Source organism: Manis pentadactyla, chromosome 3 (assembly GCF_030020395.1).
Source record: "Manis pentadactyla isolate mManPen7 chromosome 3, mManPen7.hap1, whole genome shotgun sequence".
NCBI classification, from domain to species: domain Eukaryota; kingdom Metazoa; phylum Chordata; class Mammalia; order Pholidota; family Manidae; genus Manis; species Manis pentadactyla.
Genome location: NC_080021.1, coordinates 136,438,161 through 136,451,016, shown reverse-complemented (window position 1 = coordinate 136,451,016; position 12,856 = coordinate 136,438,161). Strand labels below are relative to the sequence as shown.

Sequence of the window (12,856 nt, the reverse complement as noted above, 5' to 3'; positions counted from 1 at the left end):
AAAATGCCGCCGCAGGCCCGCCGCCTCCGAAATTGTGGACCCGCACCTACCCGCTGCGTCTGCGCACCTACGCCCTCCGAGGGTGAGTGTCCCCCGACCCGGGACTGACGTCGGGAGCCACCCGGGATGGAGGGGAGCAGTCCCAGGAAACACCTTCCGCGGGCCGCCCGCGCCGCACTCCGCCTCCTGAGCCCCTCACCCTTTGCGGCGCGCCCTGTCGCTCCCTGCGCTGTCCGCAACAGTGTCTACAAGCCCTTCCCACAGCCAGATGCCTCCCGGCCCTGTATAAATGCTGCAGAGGATTCGCTAAGTGTTCTCACTCCACCTCGTGGCTCTAACATCTCAGAAGAAAGTAGCGTGACATCTTAAGAAGGATTGGTCTGGTCAGATACTCATTTCTTTTCCTTTCCTTAGGTTTGGAAACATGCATCCTTCACTCCTCCTGCCTGTCCTGTGCTTGGGAATAGCCTCGGCTGCTCCACCAGTTGACGGTGGCTTGGATGCACAGTGGTCCCAGTGGAAGACAACACACGGGAAACACTATGGCAAAGTTGGTAACAGCTGAAACTGCCCAGAGGACCCCCGCCGAGAGTGGTCATTGCTGTTGGGCGTTTATAGCAGAGAGTAGCTTCTTGAGGCCACCTCTCACCAAGGCAATAACCGTGGCACCCATTGCTGAGCACAGTGTGGGATACATGCAGTTGTATGGTCGCTGGAGATCAGCAACCAGAAGTATAAGGCTGTCCTGGCTACGGTTTCTCTTCCACTCTGTCTGTAAATCCTCGTGGTAGAGGTGGGTTGGTTTTAAATAGAAATAAAGATGATGGGTGATGTTTGTCTCCAGAATGAAGAAGGGTGGAGGCGAGCAGTGTGGGAGAAGAATCTGAAAATGATTGACAAACACAATCAGGAACACGATCTAGGTAACCACAGCTTCTCAATGGCAATGAATGCCTTTGGTGACATGGTGAGCGTGGTGTGGATTGCTGAATTGTGGGTTCTTCCTCCCCTCGGTACTTTACCGTAAAATCTTTTCCCCTTTTATTACATCCTATTTCTTTTTGCTTGAAGACCAATGAAGAATTCCAGCAGGTGATGAATTGCCTTCAAAAACAGAAGTACAGGAAGGGGAAAGTGTTCCCAGAACCTCCCCTTGCAGAGATCCCCCCATCTGTGGACTGGAGAGAGAAAGGCTGTGTAACTGCTGTGAAGGATCAGGTAAGACAGTACTGAGCAGATCTCTGTCCAAGAATAAAGCCAAAAAGAAATTGGTGTTCTTGCCTTGATACACTGTGGAATATGCAGTTCACTATTTTTTTTTTACTTTTAATTTTAATTTTTTTTTTTAAGAACATTATGTTTACTAGGCTCTCCCCTACCCCAAGTCCCCCCCACAAACCCCATTACAGTCACTGTCCATCAGCATAGTAAGATGTTGTAGAATCACTACTTGTCTTCTCTGTGTTGCAAAGCCCTCCCCTTTCCCCCACCCCCCACATTACACATGCTAATCATAATACCCCCTTTCTTCTTCCCCGCCCTTATCCCACCCTACCCTCCCATTCTCCCCAGTCTCTTTCCCTTTGGTAACTGTTAGTCCATTCTTGGGTTCTGTGATTCTGCTGCTGTTTTGTTCCTTCAGTTTTTCTTTTGTTCTTATACTCCACAGATGAGTGAAATCATTTGGTATTTGTTTTTCTCTGCTTGGCTTACTTCACTGAGCATAATACCCTCTAGCTCCATCCATGTTGTTGCAAATGGTAGGATTTGTTTTCTTCTTATGGCTGTATAATATTCCATTGTGTATATGTACCACATCTTCTTTATCCATTCATCTACTGATGGACACTTAGGTTGCTTCCATTTCTTGGCTATTGTAAATAGTGCTGCGATAAACATAGGGGTGCATCTGTCTTTTTCAAACTGGAGTGCTGCATCCTTAGGGTAAATTCCTAGAAGTGGAAATCCTGGGTCAAATGGTAAGTCTATTTTGAGCATTTTGAGGAACCTCCATATTGCTTTCCACAATGGTTGAAATAATTTACATTCTCACCAGCAGTGTAGGAGGGTTCCCCTTTCTCCGCAACCTCGCCAACATTTGTTGTTGTTTGTCTTTTGGATGGTGGCCATCCTTACTGGTGTGAGGTGATATCTCATTGTGGTTTTAATTTGCATTTCTCTGATAACTAGCGATGTGGAGTATCTTTTCATGTGTCTGTTGGCCATCTGAATTTCTTCTTTGGAGAACTGTCTGTTCAGCTCCTCTGCCCATTTTTAAATTGGATTATTTGCTTTTTGTTTGTTGAGGAGTGTGAGCTCTTTATATATTTTGGATGTCAAGCCTTTATCGGGTCTGTCATTTTTGAAAATATTCTCCCATACTGTAGGGTACCTTTTTGTTCTATTGATGGTGTCCTCTGCTGTACAGAAGCTTTTCAGCTTGATATAGTCTCACTTGTTCATTTTTGCTGTTGTTTTCCTTGCCCAGGGAGATATATTCATGAAGAAGCCACTAATGTTCACATCCAACAGATTTTTGCCTATGTTTTTTTCTAAGAGTTTTATGGTTTCATGACTTACATTCAAGTCTTTGATCCATTTTGAATTTACTTTTGTGTATGGGGTTAGACAGTGATCCAGTTTCATTCTCTTACATGTAGCTGTCCAGTTCTGCCAGCACCATCTGTTGAAGAGACTGTCATTTCCCCATTGTATGTCCATGGCTCCTTTATTGAATATTAATTGACAATATATGTTTGGGTTAATGTCTGGAGTCTCTAATATGTTCCACTGGTCTGTGGCTCTGTTCTTGTGCCAGTACCAAATTGTCTTGATTACTATGGCTTTGTAGTAGAGCTTGAAGTTGGGGAGTGAGATCCCCGCCACTTTATTCTTCTTTCTCAGGATTGCTTTGGCTATTCAGGGTCTTTGGTGTTTCCATATGAATTTTTGAACTATTTGTTCCAGTTCATTGAAGAATGATGTTGTTGGTAATTTGATAGGGATTGCATCAAATCTGTATATTGCTTTGGGCAGGATGGCCATTTTGATGATATTAATTCTTCCTAGCCAAGAGCATGGGATTAGTTTCCATTTGTTAGTGTCCTCTTTAATTTCTCTTAAGAGTGTCTTATAGTTTTCAGTGTATAGGTCTTTCACTTCTTTGGTTAGGTTTATTCCTAGGTATTTTATTCTTTTTGATGCAATTGTGAATGGAATTGTTTTCCTGATTTCTCTTTCTATTAGTTCATTGTTAGTGTATAGGAAAGCCACAGATTTCTGTGTGTTAATTTTGTATCCTGCAACTTTGCTGTATTCTGATATTAGTTCTAGTAGTTTTGGAGTGGAGTCTTTACGGTTTTTTATGTACAATATCATGTCATCAGCAAATAGTGACAGTTTAACTTCTTCTTTACCAATCTGGATTCCTTGTATTTCTTTGTTTTGTCTAATTGCCATGGCTAGCACCTCCAGTACTATGTTAAATAACAGTGGGGAGAGTGGGCATCCCTGTCTTGTTCCCGATCTCAGATGAAAAGATTTCAGCTTCTCGCTGTTCAGTATGATGTTGGCTGTGGGTTTATCATATATGGCCTTTATTATGTTGAGGTACTTGCCCTCTATACCCATTTTGCTGAGAGTTTTCATCAAGAATGGATGTTGAATTTTTTCGAATGCTTTTTTAGCATCTATGGAGATGATCATGTGGTTTTTGTCTTTCTTTTTGTTGATGTGGTGGATGATGTTGATGGATTTTCGAATGTTGTAACATCCTTGCATCCCTGGGATGAATCCCACTTGGTCGTGGTGTATGATCCTTCTGATATATTTTTGAATTCGGTTTGCTAATATTTTGTTGAGTATTTTTGCATCTACGTTAATCAGGGATATTGGTCTGTAATTTTCTTTTTTGGTGGGGTCTTTGCCTGGTTTTGGTAATAGGGTGATGTTTTCTTCATAGAATGAGTTTGGGAGTATTCCCTCCTCTTCTATTTTTTGGAAAACTTTAAAGAGAATGGGTACTATATCTTCTCTGTATGTCTGATAAAATTCTGAGGTAAATCCATCTGTCCCAGGGGTTTTTTCTTGGGTAGTTTTTTGATTACCGCTTCAGTTTCTTTGCTGGTAATTGGTTTGTTTAGATTTTGTGTTTCTTCCTTGGTCAGTCTTGGAAGGTTGTATTTTTCTAGGCAGTTGTCCATTTCTTCTAGGTTTTCCAGCTTCTTAGCATATAGGTTTTCATAGTAGTCTCTAATAATTCTTTGTATTTCTGTTGGGTCCGTCATGATGTTTCCTTTCTCATTTCTGATTCTGTTGATATGTGTTGATTCTCTTTTTCTCTTTACAAGTCTGGCTAGAGGCTTATCTATTTTGTTTATTTTCTCAAAGAACCAGCTCTTGGTTTCATTTATTTTTTCTATTGTTTTATTCTTCTCAATTTTGTTTATTTCTTCTCTAATCTTTGTTATGTCCCTCCTTCTGCTGACTTTAGGCCTCATTTTTTCTTCTTTTTCCAATTTTGATAACTGTGATGTTAGACTATTCATTTGGGTTTGTTCTTCCTTCTTTAAATATGCCTGGATTGCTATATACTTTCCTCTTAAGACTGCTTTTGCTGCGTCCCACAGAAGTTGGGGCTTTGTATTGTTGTTGTCATTTATGTCCATATATTGCTGGATCTTCATTTTAATTTGGTCATTGATCCATTGACTATTTAGAAGCATGTTGTTAAGGCTCCATGTGTTTGTGAGCCTTTTTGCTTTCTTGGTACAATTTATTTCTAGTTTTATACCTTTGCGGTCTGAAAAGTTGGTTGGTAGGATTTCAGTCTTTTGGAATTTACTAAGGCTCTTTTTGTAGCCTAGTATGTGGTCTATTCTGGAGAATATTCCATGTGCACTTGAGAAGAATGTGTATCCTGTTGCTTTTGGGTGTAGATGGTTAGGTCCATCTGTTCTAGTGTGTTGTTCAGTGCCTCTGTGTCCTTACTTATTTTCTGTCTAGTGGATGTCCTTTGGAGTGAATGGTGTGTTGAAGTCTCCTAAAATGAATGTAATGCAGTCTATTTCCTCCTTTAGTTCTGTTAGTATTTGTTTCACATATGCTGGTGCTCCTGTGTTGGGTGCATATATATTTATAATGGTTATATCCTCTTGTTGTACTGATCCCTTTATCATTATGTAATGTCCTTCTTTATCTCTTGTTACTTTCTTTGTTTTGAAGTCTATTTTGTCTGATACTAGTACTGAAACTCCTGCTTTTTTCTCCCTATTGTTTGCATGAAATATCTTTTTCCATCCCTTGACTTTTAGGCTGTGCATGTCTTTGGGTTTGGGGTGAGTCTCTTGTAAGCAGCATATAGATGGGTCTTGTTTTTTTATCCATTCAGTGACTCTATGTCTTTTGATTGGTGCCTTCAGTGCATTTACATTTAGGGTGATTATCGATAGGTATGTACATGTACTTATTGCCATTTCAGGCTTTAGATTCGTGGTTGTCAAAGGTTCCAGGTTACTTTCCTTACTATCTAAGAGTCTAATTTAACTCACTTAGTATGCTGTTACAAACACAATCTGAAGTTTCTTTTCTATTTCTCCTCCTTTTTCTTCCTCCTTCATTCTTTATGTATTAGGTATCAGATTCTATACTTTTTCTCTATCCCTTGATTGGCTTTGGGGATAGTCAACTTAATTTTGCATTTGCCTTGCAATCAGCTGCTCTACCCTCCCTGCCATAATTTTACTACCTCTGGTGACAGCTATCTAACCCTAGGAACACTTCCATCTATAGCAGTCCCTTCAAAATAGACTGCAGAGATGGTTTCTGAGAGGTAAACTCTCTCAGCTTTTGCTTATCTGGAAATTGTTTAATCCCTCCTTCAAATTTAAATGATAATCTCACCGGATAAAGTAATCTCGGTTCCAGGCCCTTCTGCTTCATGGCATTAAATACATCATGCCACTCCCTTCTGGCCTGTAAGGTTTCTGCTGAGAAGTCTGTTGTTAGTCTGATGGGCTTTCCTTTGTATGTGATCTTATTTCTGCCTCTGGCTGCTTTTAATAGTCTGTCCTTATCCTTGATCTTTCCCATTTTAATTACTATGTGTCTTGGTGTTGTCTTCCTTGGGTCCCTTGTGTAGGGGAATCTGTGGATCTCCATGGCCTTAGAGACTATCTCCTTCCCCAGATTGTTGAAGTTTTCAGCAACTACCTCCTCAAAGACACTTTCTATCCCTTTTTCTCTCTCTCCTTCTTCTGGTATCCCTATAATGTGAATATTGTTCTGCTTGGATTGGTTACACAGTTCTCTCAATATTCTTTCATTTTTAGAGATCCTTTTTTCTCTCTGTGCCTCGGCTTCTTTGTATTCCTCTTCTCTAGTTTCTATTTCATTTATTATCTCCTCCACTGTATCCAACCTGCTTTTAATACCCTCCATCGTGTTCTTTAACGATTGGATCTCTGACCTGAGTTCATTCCTGAGTTCTTGGATGTCTTTCCGTACCTCCATTAGGATGTTGATTATTTTTATTTTGAACTCCCTTTCAGGAAGAGTCCCTAGGTCCGTATCATTTAAATCTTTCTCGGGGGTTGTATTAATAATTTTACTCTGGACAAGGTTCCTTTGGCGTTTCATGTTTGTATATGGCGCCCTCTAGTGTCCAGAAGCTCTATTCTGGAGCTGCTGAGCCCCTGAAGCAATGTCAGCCGTCACAGGGGAGCGGTACTGGGGGTAGGGAAGAGCTGTTCCCCGCCTCCTGGCTCCTGTGCCTGTCTCCACTGCCTGAGCCAGTGGGCCGGGCACACAGGTATAAGTTTTTGTCCCAGAGCAGCCAGATATGGATTCCTGCTTTCCACAAGCAGCCGGAATCCCAATCTCCCCAGGAACTCTGCCTGTATTAACTTTCCATGCGAGTCTCATGAAAGCACCATGAAATGTAGGTTTGTGCTCCCAGTGCAGATCTCCGGTATTCAGCAGTCCCAAGCCTTCCACTCCTTCCCTGCTCCGTTTCTCTTCCTCCCGCCAGCGAGCTGGGGTGGGGGAGGGGCCCGGGTCCCACGGAGCCACTGCTCCGGTACGTTACCCCGTTCGCTGAGGTCTGCTCTTTTCTCCTGGTGTGTGCAGTCTGATGCCGTCCTCTTTCCTGTTGCTCTCTCAGGATTAGTTGCGCCAATTAAATTTTCTAATTGTATCCAGTTTTGGGAGGAAGCCTCTGTCTCTCCTCTCATGCCGCCATCTTTAATCCAATTCCAGTTCACTATTTTTTTAAAAAGTTTTCAGATAAATGGGTTGTTGTAAAAGTTTTGTGATTTAATTTGTAGACTAAAAGCTTTTTCTGTTTGTTTTTAGGGTCTGTGTGGTTCTTGTTGGGCTTTTAGTGCAACTGGTGCCCTTGAAGGACAGATGTTCTGGAAAACTAGCAAACTTGTCCCATTGAGTGAGCAGAACCTGGTGGACTGCTCCAGACCTCAAGGCAATAAAGGCTGCAATGGTGGCCTAATGGATAATGCTTTCCAGTATGTCTTTGACAACAGAGGTTTGGACTCAGAGCAATCCTATCCCTATCATGGAATGGTAAACTGAGGTCTTTATCTGATATCAAAGTTGAATACTTTCAGAAAAAATAGCTACCATATTTAAAAGTCACATTTTAGATTGAAGGTTCTATAGCTGCTGTCAGAACTATTGTTAAAATTGGTTTGTCTTGTACCATTCTCTGTTTATATGGTTACTGTGTAGCTGTCCATATTTATGTGTTATGTAGAGATATACCTAGCTGTCTATATACTGTATCAAATTTCTCCAGAGTGAAAAATTTCTTATGGATAGGTAGGCAACAAGTGTCTGGTTGAACAGACACCAGGCAATTTTTTCATTTCATTACAACCGATAGCATATCACCTCTTGGGATGCTTCATTACAAACTTGATTTGGAAATTATTAACCTTCAGACTGTCTTGCCCTTATGTTCCCTGGAAGTTGGGTATTAATAATTAAATTTCATCCTCTTTATCTTGAAAGGATGAACCCTGCAAATACAAACCTGAGTATTCTGCTGCCAATGACACTGGCTTCTATGACGTCCCTGCACAGGAGAAGGTCCTTAAGGTCACAGTGGCAAAAGTGGGGCCTGTTTCTGTTGGTATAGACTCCAGGTGGGAAACATTTCAGTTCTATAAAGAAGGTAAGCATGAGTCTATGTAGAAATTTAGGCAGAAAAGTAGGAAAACCACCATGGCATACAGTAAAATTGACTCTTTGGTGTGTGGAATTCAAGGTAGAATTTTTAGGACTGTGGATTCATCATAGTTGTTCACTCTGTACAGGTAATATGTGTGACTGATGTTTTCTTTGCCATAACTTGGACCATATCCCCACGATTTTAAGCAGTTCAAAAATATATTTAAATGGCTATGTAAGTCAGTAACTGAATTTGCTTTCCCCCCAATTGTTAGAACTTTAGAATATTCTGAGGAATTTTATCACTGTAATTAAAACTGGAAAGAACCCTTTGACTCAGGTAATACTGTGTTCTGTGCAGAACCATTAGGCTGATATCCGGGAAATAGAATGGCACCATTTCATGAGTGGTCTTTTATGCCTCTTGACAAGTTGTTTACAAAAGAAATCATGGTGATTCTATTTCTGCTACCATTACATGAGGGCCTAAATCCCTATCCTAGATTTTCATATCTTGTTTTTAAATCTTACCTGGATTTATGTCATTTAATGGAATTTGGAGATGGCTTCCTTACTGTGGTTGATAGGCTGGGTTATAGCCACGTGTCACTTGGAGGTCCTGCTCACAGCACTAAATTTTACTTCCAGGCATTTATTATGATCCACGCTGCAGCAGCAAAGACCTGGGTCATGCTGTTCTCGTGGTTGGCTATGGCTTTGATGGAGCAGAATCAGATGATTATAAATATTGGATTGTCAAGAACAGGTATTAAATGCCAAAAATTGAATTTGAAACTGAAAAGGGAACACTTTTTGGAATCAGTGTTAGATACTCTCTGAAATCCCAAAAGTCTTTACCCCCCTTAGGGTAGACACAGACATAGTAATGTTTGATTATAACATTGGGTTACTGTTAGAAGCTTGCTAGGGTATTGATAACAGTTTTCATACCTTTGCATTTTCTTAATTTAAGGAGTTTCATAATTCTGAAGCACATCTGGCCCCAAGAGTTTCCTTTTCCAGTCTTTCCTTTTGCAGTTCTATAAAAGATTTGGTGGATAGAACTTATGTGCAGGTTTACATCTGAACCATGAACAGGAACTGAGTCTTTCTGAATCTGTCTTGGCCACTGGTGAACTGCTAAGCGTCAGGCATGACTGGTAATAAAGATAAGTTATCTGATTCTTTGTAATAAATAGGCGTCCCTCTCCTCTTTCAGCTGGGGTCCAAGCTGGGGCATGGATGGCTACATAAAGATGGCCAGGGATCGGAACAACCACTGTGGAATCGCATCCATGGCCAGCTATCCTATTGTGTGAGATGATGGTGATAATGAAGGACTTGATTGAGAACAGAATACCCTGGGAGGATTTTTTTTCTTAAAACTGACCAAACCTTACTGTGTGAAATAAAACACTTAAATCATTGAAAATCCAAGTTGTGACTTGAATTCCATGACATTTTACCATGGTAAAATCTTAACCATTTCTCCAACTACTGTTGCAAGTAGCTTTGTATGATTAACTTACCTAGTAACTCTTAAATGTTCAGGTTTTAAAAGGATGCAGAAGTCTTTACCTTTTAAAATAAAACTTAATATCAAAGTAGAGATGGTGTTTGTGTTTTTAATACATTAGTATTTTGTACAGTCAAAACTAATTGAGTCTAAACCCATAAGTGAACGTGCCAGTGATCCATTAGGAGAATGGCTGGGTCTCCTACACTTCTGGGTATTATGTGCTGATACCATGTTGGCTGCGCATTGGCAGAGTCTGAATACCCCTTGACTGGAGCACATTATGAGAGACAATGAATAAAGACAAAGCTAAATGATTTTCATGAGGAAAAAATTCACAATATAGAAAGTGCACAGATGTGTTAGGAAGGAAGGAACTTGGTACAATGTCACAGGGGAGTCAGATATAGTGAGACAAGAAAGCAAAGTCAGTTTTAATGAACTCTGTATAGGGTAGCAGAGAGGGCCTGCCTAAGGTGAGACGGGCCCAGCGGCTCATTCTGAGGCTCATTTTATGTCATTTTGGCAGGGCAGAGAAGTCCCTGATTGGCATCTCTTAGCTCTCTAGGCTTGTTCTGATTGGTGAAATGAGGGCAGGGGCTGTGCTGTGCCTGTGCCTCTGATGTTTCTTATCTGGGGAGAACCTGGCCATTTCCTAAGTCACTCTTGGACCCTGAGGCTTCATCTGATTAGCTCTAGGTGATCAACTCCCTGAATCATTTTGGGGGGCCCCTCTCTCCTTTTGATATGGTTCATTTTTGTGTTTCTGCCTGACATCCCCCCCTCAATCAGTTGGGACCCAAATTATTGGGATGGGGGCAATGACCGCTCTGCTACTTCCTGCTGGTGAGGGGTGGGCTGGGCCTTTTAAGTCCCTCTAGTTGCTGACTGTCAGGATGGTGGAGATTAGGGCAATAAGGGTGCCCATCTAGGGGTCGCAGGAAGCTGAGTCATCAGTTGATAAGGGTTTGAATCCTCATGACAACAGGACTTTGGCCTTGATGGACTTTAGTCAGGGAGAAACAAATTTAATTAAGAGATTTAATAATAATAAGCACGGTCCAAACAGTAGTGCCAGAAGAAGAAGAAGCAGGGGTCCTGCTCAGGGAAACAACCAGGATGCCCAGCTCCAAATTTGGGACAAGTTGCCCCAGGATTCTGATAGTTGTTGTTTGATTCTGGAGGCAAAGTCAGAAAGCTTTCAGACAGTGTCTCTAACTAGGCCAGATTGGTTAGCATAAAAACAACATTCTTCATCTGGAAAGAAACATAGGCCTTGCTTTTCAGCAGTTAAGAGGTTTAATCCTTTTCTATTTTGAAGAGTGACTGCTGCTAATAAGCCTACCTGATTTTGAATAGTCATAATACTCTGGGCAGTTTCTTTCAGGCTGTCAGAAAAGTCTTTGGACAGACTTTGGTAATGTGACAGTAAGAAAGTTAGCACAGCTATGCCAGTGCTTAGTCCTGTGTTGATTCCTAAGCCTATTAAGAGAGGAATGAACTGTATAGCTCATTTAGCTCTTATGTGAAAAGACAGAGGAATGATCAGTGAATTGGTTATTAGGGACTATGTCATTGCTGATTTTTCTTTGAACAAACCTACTAGATTGATTAACAATAAGAAAAAAACATTTTATTTTACTTTCACTTTTCCCTTTCCTTACACCTTCCCTTTCTTTATGTGGATCCAAAATTCAGGCGTGTACCGTGTTCCTTCTCAGTGTTTTCTGCGTTTCCTGGACCTGTGGTTTGGTGTATGTTGTTAGTTTTAGAAAATTCTCAGCCATCACAACCTCAAACATTTCCTCTGCTCCTTCTGTCTTCTCCTTCCCTTGTTGCCATCACGTGTATGTTACACCTTTTGTAATTGTCCTTCAGTTCTTGGATATTCATTCCCTTGTCCAAAATCCTTTTTTTACTTAGAATTTCAGTTTGGGAAAGTTATTGTTACAGCTCAATGCCACTGCTTCTTTATTGGTTGCGTCCAGCATATTGGAACAGGAATTCGTCCTTTCTGTGATGGTGCTTTTAATTTCTTGATTTCCTCTGGTTCTTTACAGTTTCAAATTTTCTACCTGGGGTACTTACCTGTTCTTCCAGGTTGTCTACTTCATTCATTAGGGTCCTTAAAATATTTATCAGACCTTATAAATATTCTTGTGCGATAATTCCACAATCTGTTTCATAGCTGAGTCTGGCTCTTATGTTTGCTTTGTCTCCTCAGGCTGTTGGTCTTGCCTTTTCGGGCACATTATGATTATTCGTTGAAATCTGGTAATGTATCAGTTAATAAGAACTGGGGTAAATAGGCCTTTACTGTGAAGTTTGAAGCCAGTCAGGCCAGTAGGTAGGCTGTGTTTAGTATTTCTGTAGATGAATGTGACAGAGGATTCAGTTCCCTCTGGTTTCCTTGTTTGCTTCCTCTGTTGTGTGTGTGTGTGTGTGTGTGTGTGTGTGTGAGCTTAAATAGGGTCTGTGTCTTGCAGGTCTCTTGATTTTAATCCACTGTCATTATTGATTACATCTCAGGTTTTAGAGGGCCTGCGTTCCTGGGCTGTGACCTTAAGAAGCATTTTTTGGTCTTTGTTTTTCCACCTGTCTGGACAGGAAAGCTAGTGTGAGCTGGAGTTGGATAATTGTGCTTCCTTAGGTCAATACAGCTCTGTCATAGTAGTTTTTCCTGGAGGACAGACTTTTGTTACAGAGAACCTCTGAATGCATTACAAAATGGTAACTTTTGCCAGCCTCCCCTGCCCCTCCCCGCCCCCACCACCTAAAACAGGAGAGGGTTTTGCTCGGATCTTCACTTTGAGGATCTGCAAGTGCTTCTGGAGGTAAGATTCACAAAAGCATGGAGATCCCCATGAAGACTGAGCCTCCAGAATTTTTTATTTTTTATTTTAAAAGCATTTGATATATTAGGAAACATATTTGTAATTCATATACTGCAGGACTTATTTTAAAGAATGCTAACAATTGCAATGAAAATTAGAGATGAATAGGATATCCACCAAAAAGATGTCTCTAAATGTATTTTAAAAGTTCATTCTTGCCAATTTATTTTATTGTGATAAGGACACTTAACATGAGATCTATCCTCTTGACAGTTTCAACTGTGCAATACAGTGTTCTTAACTGCAGACACATGTACAGCAAACC

General features: G+C 40.9%; 1 protein-coding gene across 2 annotated transcripts; it reads left to right on the top strand.

The window, feature by feature from the left end:
* Positions 1-424: 424 nt before the first annotated feature.
* LOC118922033 (procathepsin L-like) lies at positions 425-9,500 on the top strand. Of its 2 annotated transcripts, XM_036904311.1 has the most exons (7): positions 425-550; positions 845-967; positions 1,072-1,218; positions 7,351-7,575; positions 8,023-8,185; positions 8,830-8,947; positions 9,401-9,500. In XM_036904311.1, the coding sequence occupies exons 1-7, from the start codon at positions 425-427 to the stop codon at positions 9,498-9,500; spliced, it is 1,002 nt and encodes a 333-aa protein (XP_036760206.1). The 2 variants fall into 2 exon arrangements, with proteins under 2 accessions (XP_036760206.1, XP_036760207.1); XM_036904312.1 differs by lacking the exon at positions 8,830-8,947 and having other exon boundaries at positions 9,401-9,435.
* The last annotated feature ends 3,356 nt before the right edge of the window (positions 9,501-12,856 follow it).

Excerpts from the sequence above, each read along its gene's own strand:
- LOC118922033 (XM_036904311.1), top strand. The coding sequence starts at position 425 with ATGCATCCTTCACTCCTCCTGCCTGTCCTGTGCTTGGGAATAGCCTCG. Across the intron at positions 1,219-7,350 it reads TAACTGCTGTGAAGGATCAG|GGTCTGTGTGGTTCTTGTTG; the intron begins GTAAGACAGTAC and ends GTTTGTTTTTAG. Across the intron at positions 8,948-9,400 it reads TATTGGATTGTCAAGAACAG|CTGGGGTCCAAGCTGGGGCA; the intron begins GTATTAAATGCC and ends CTCCTCTTTCAG.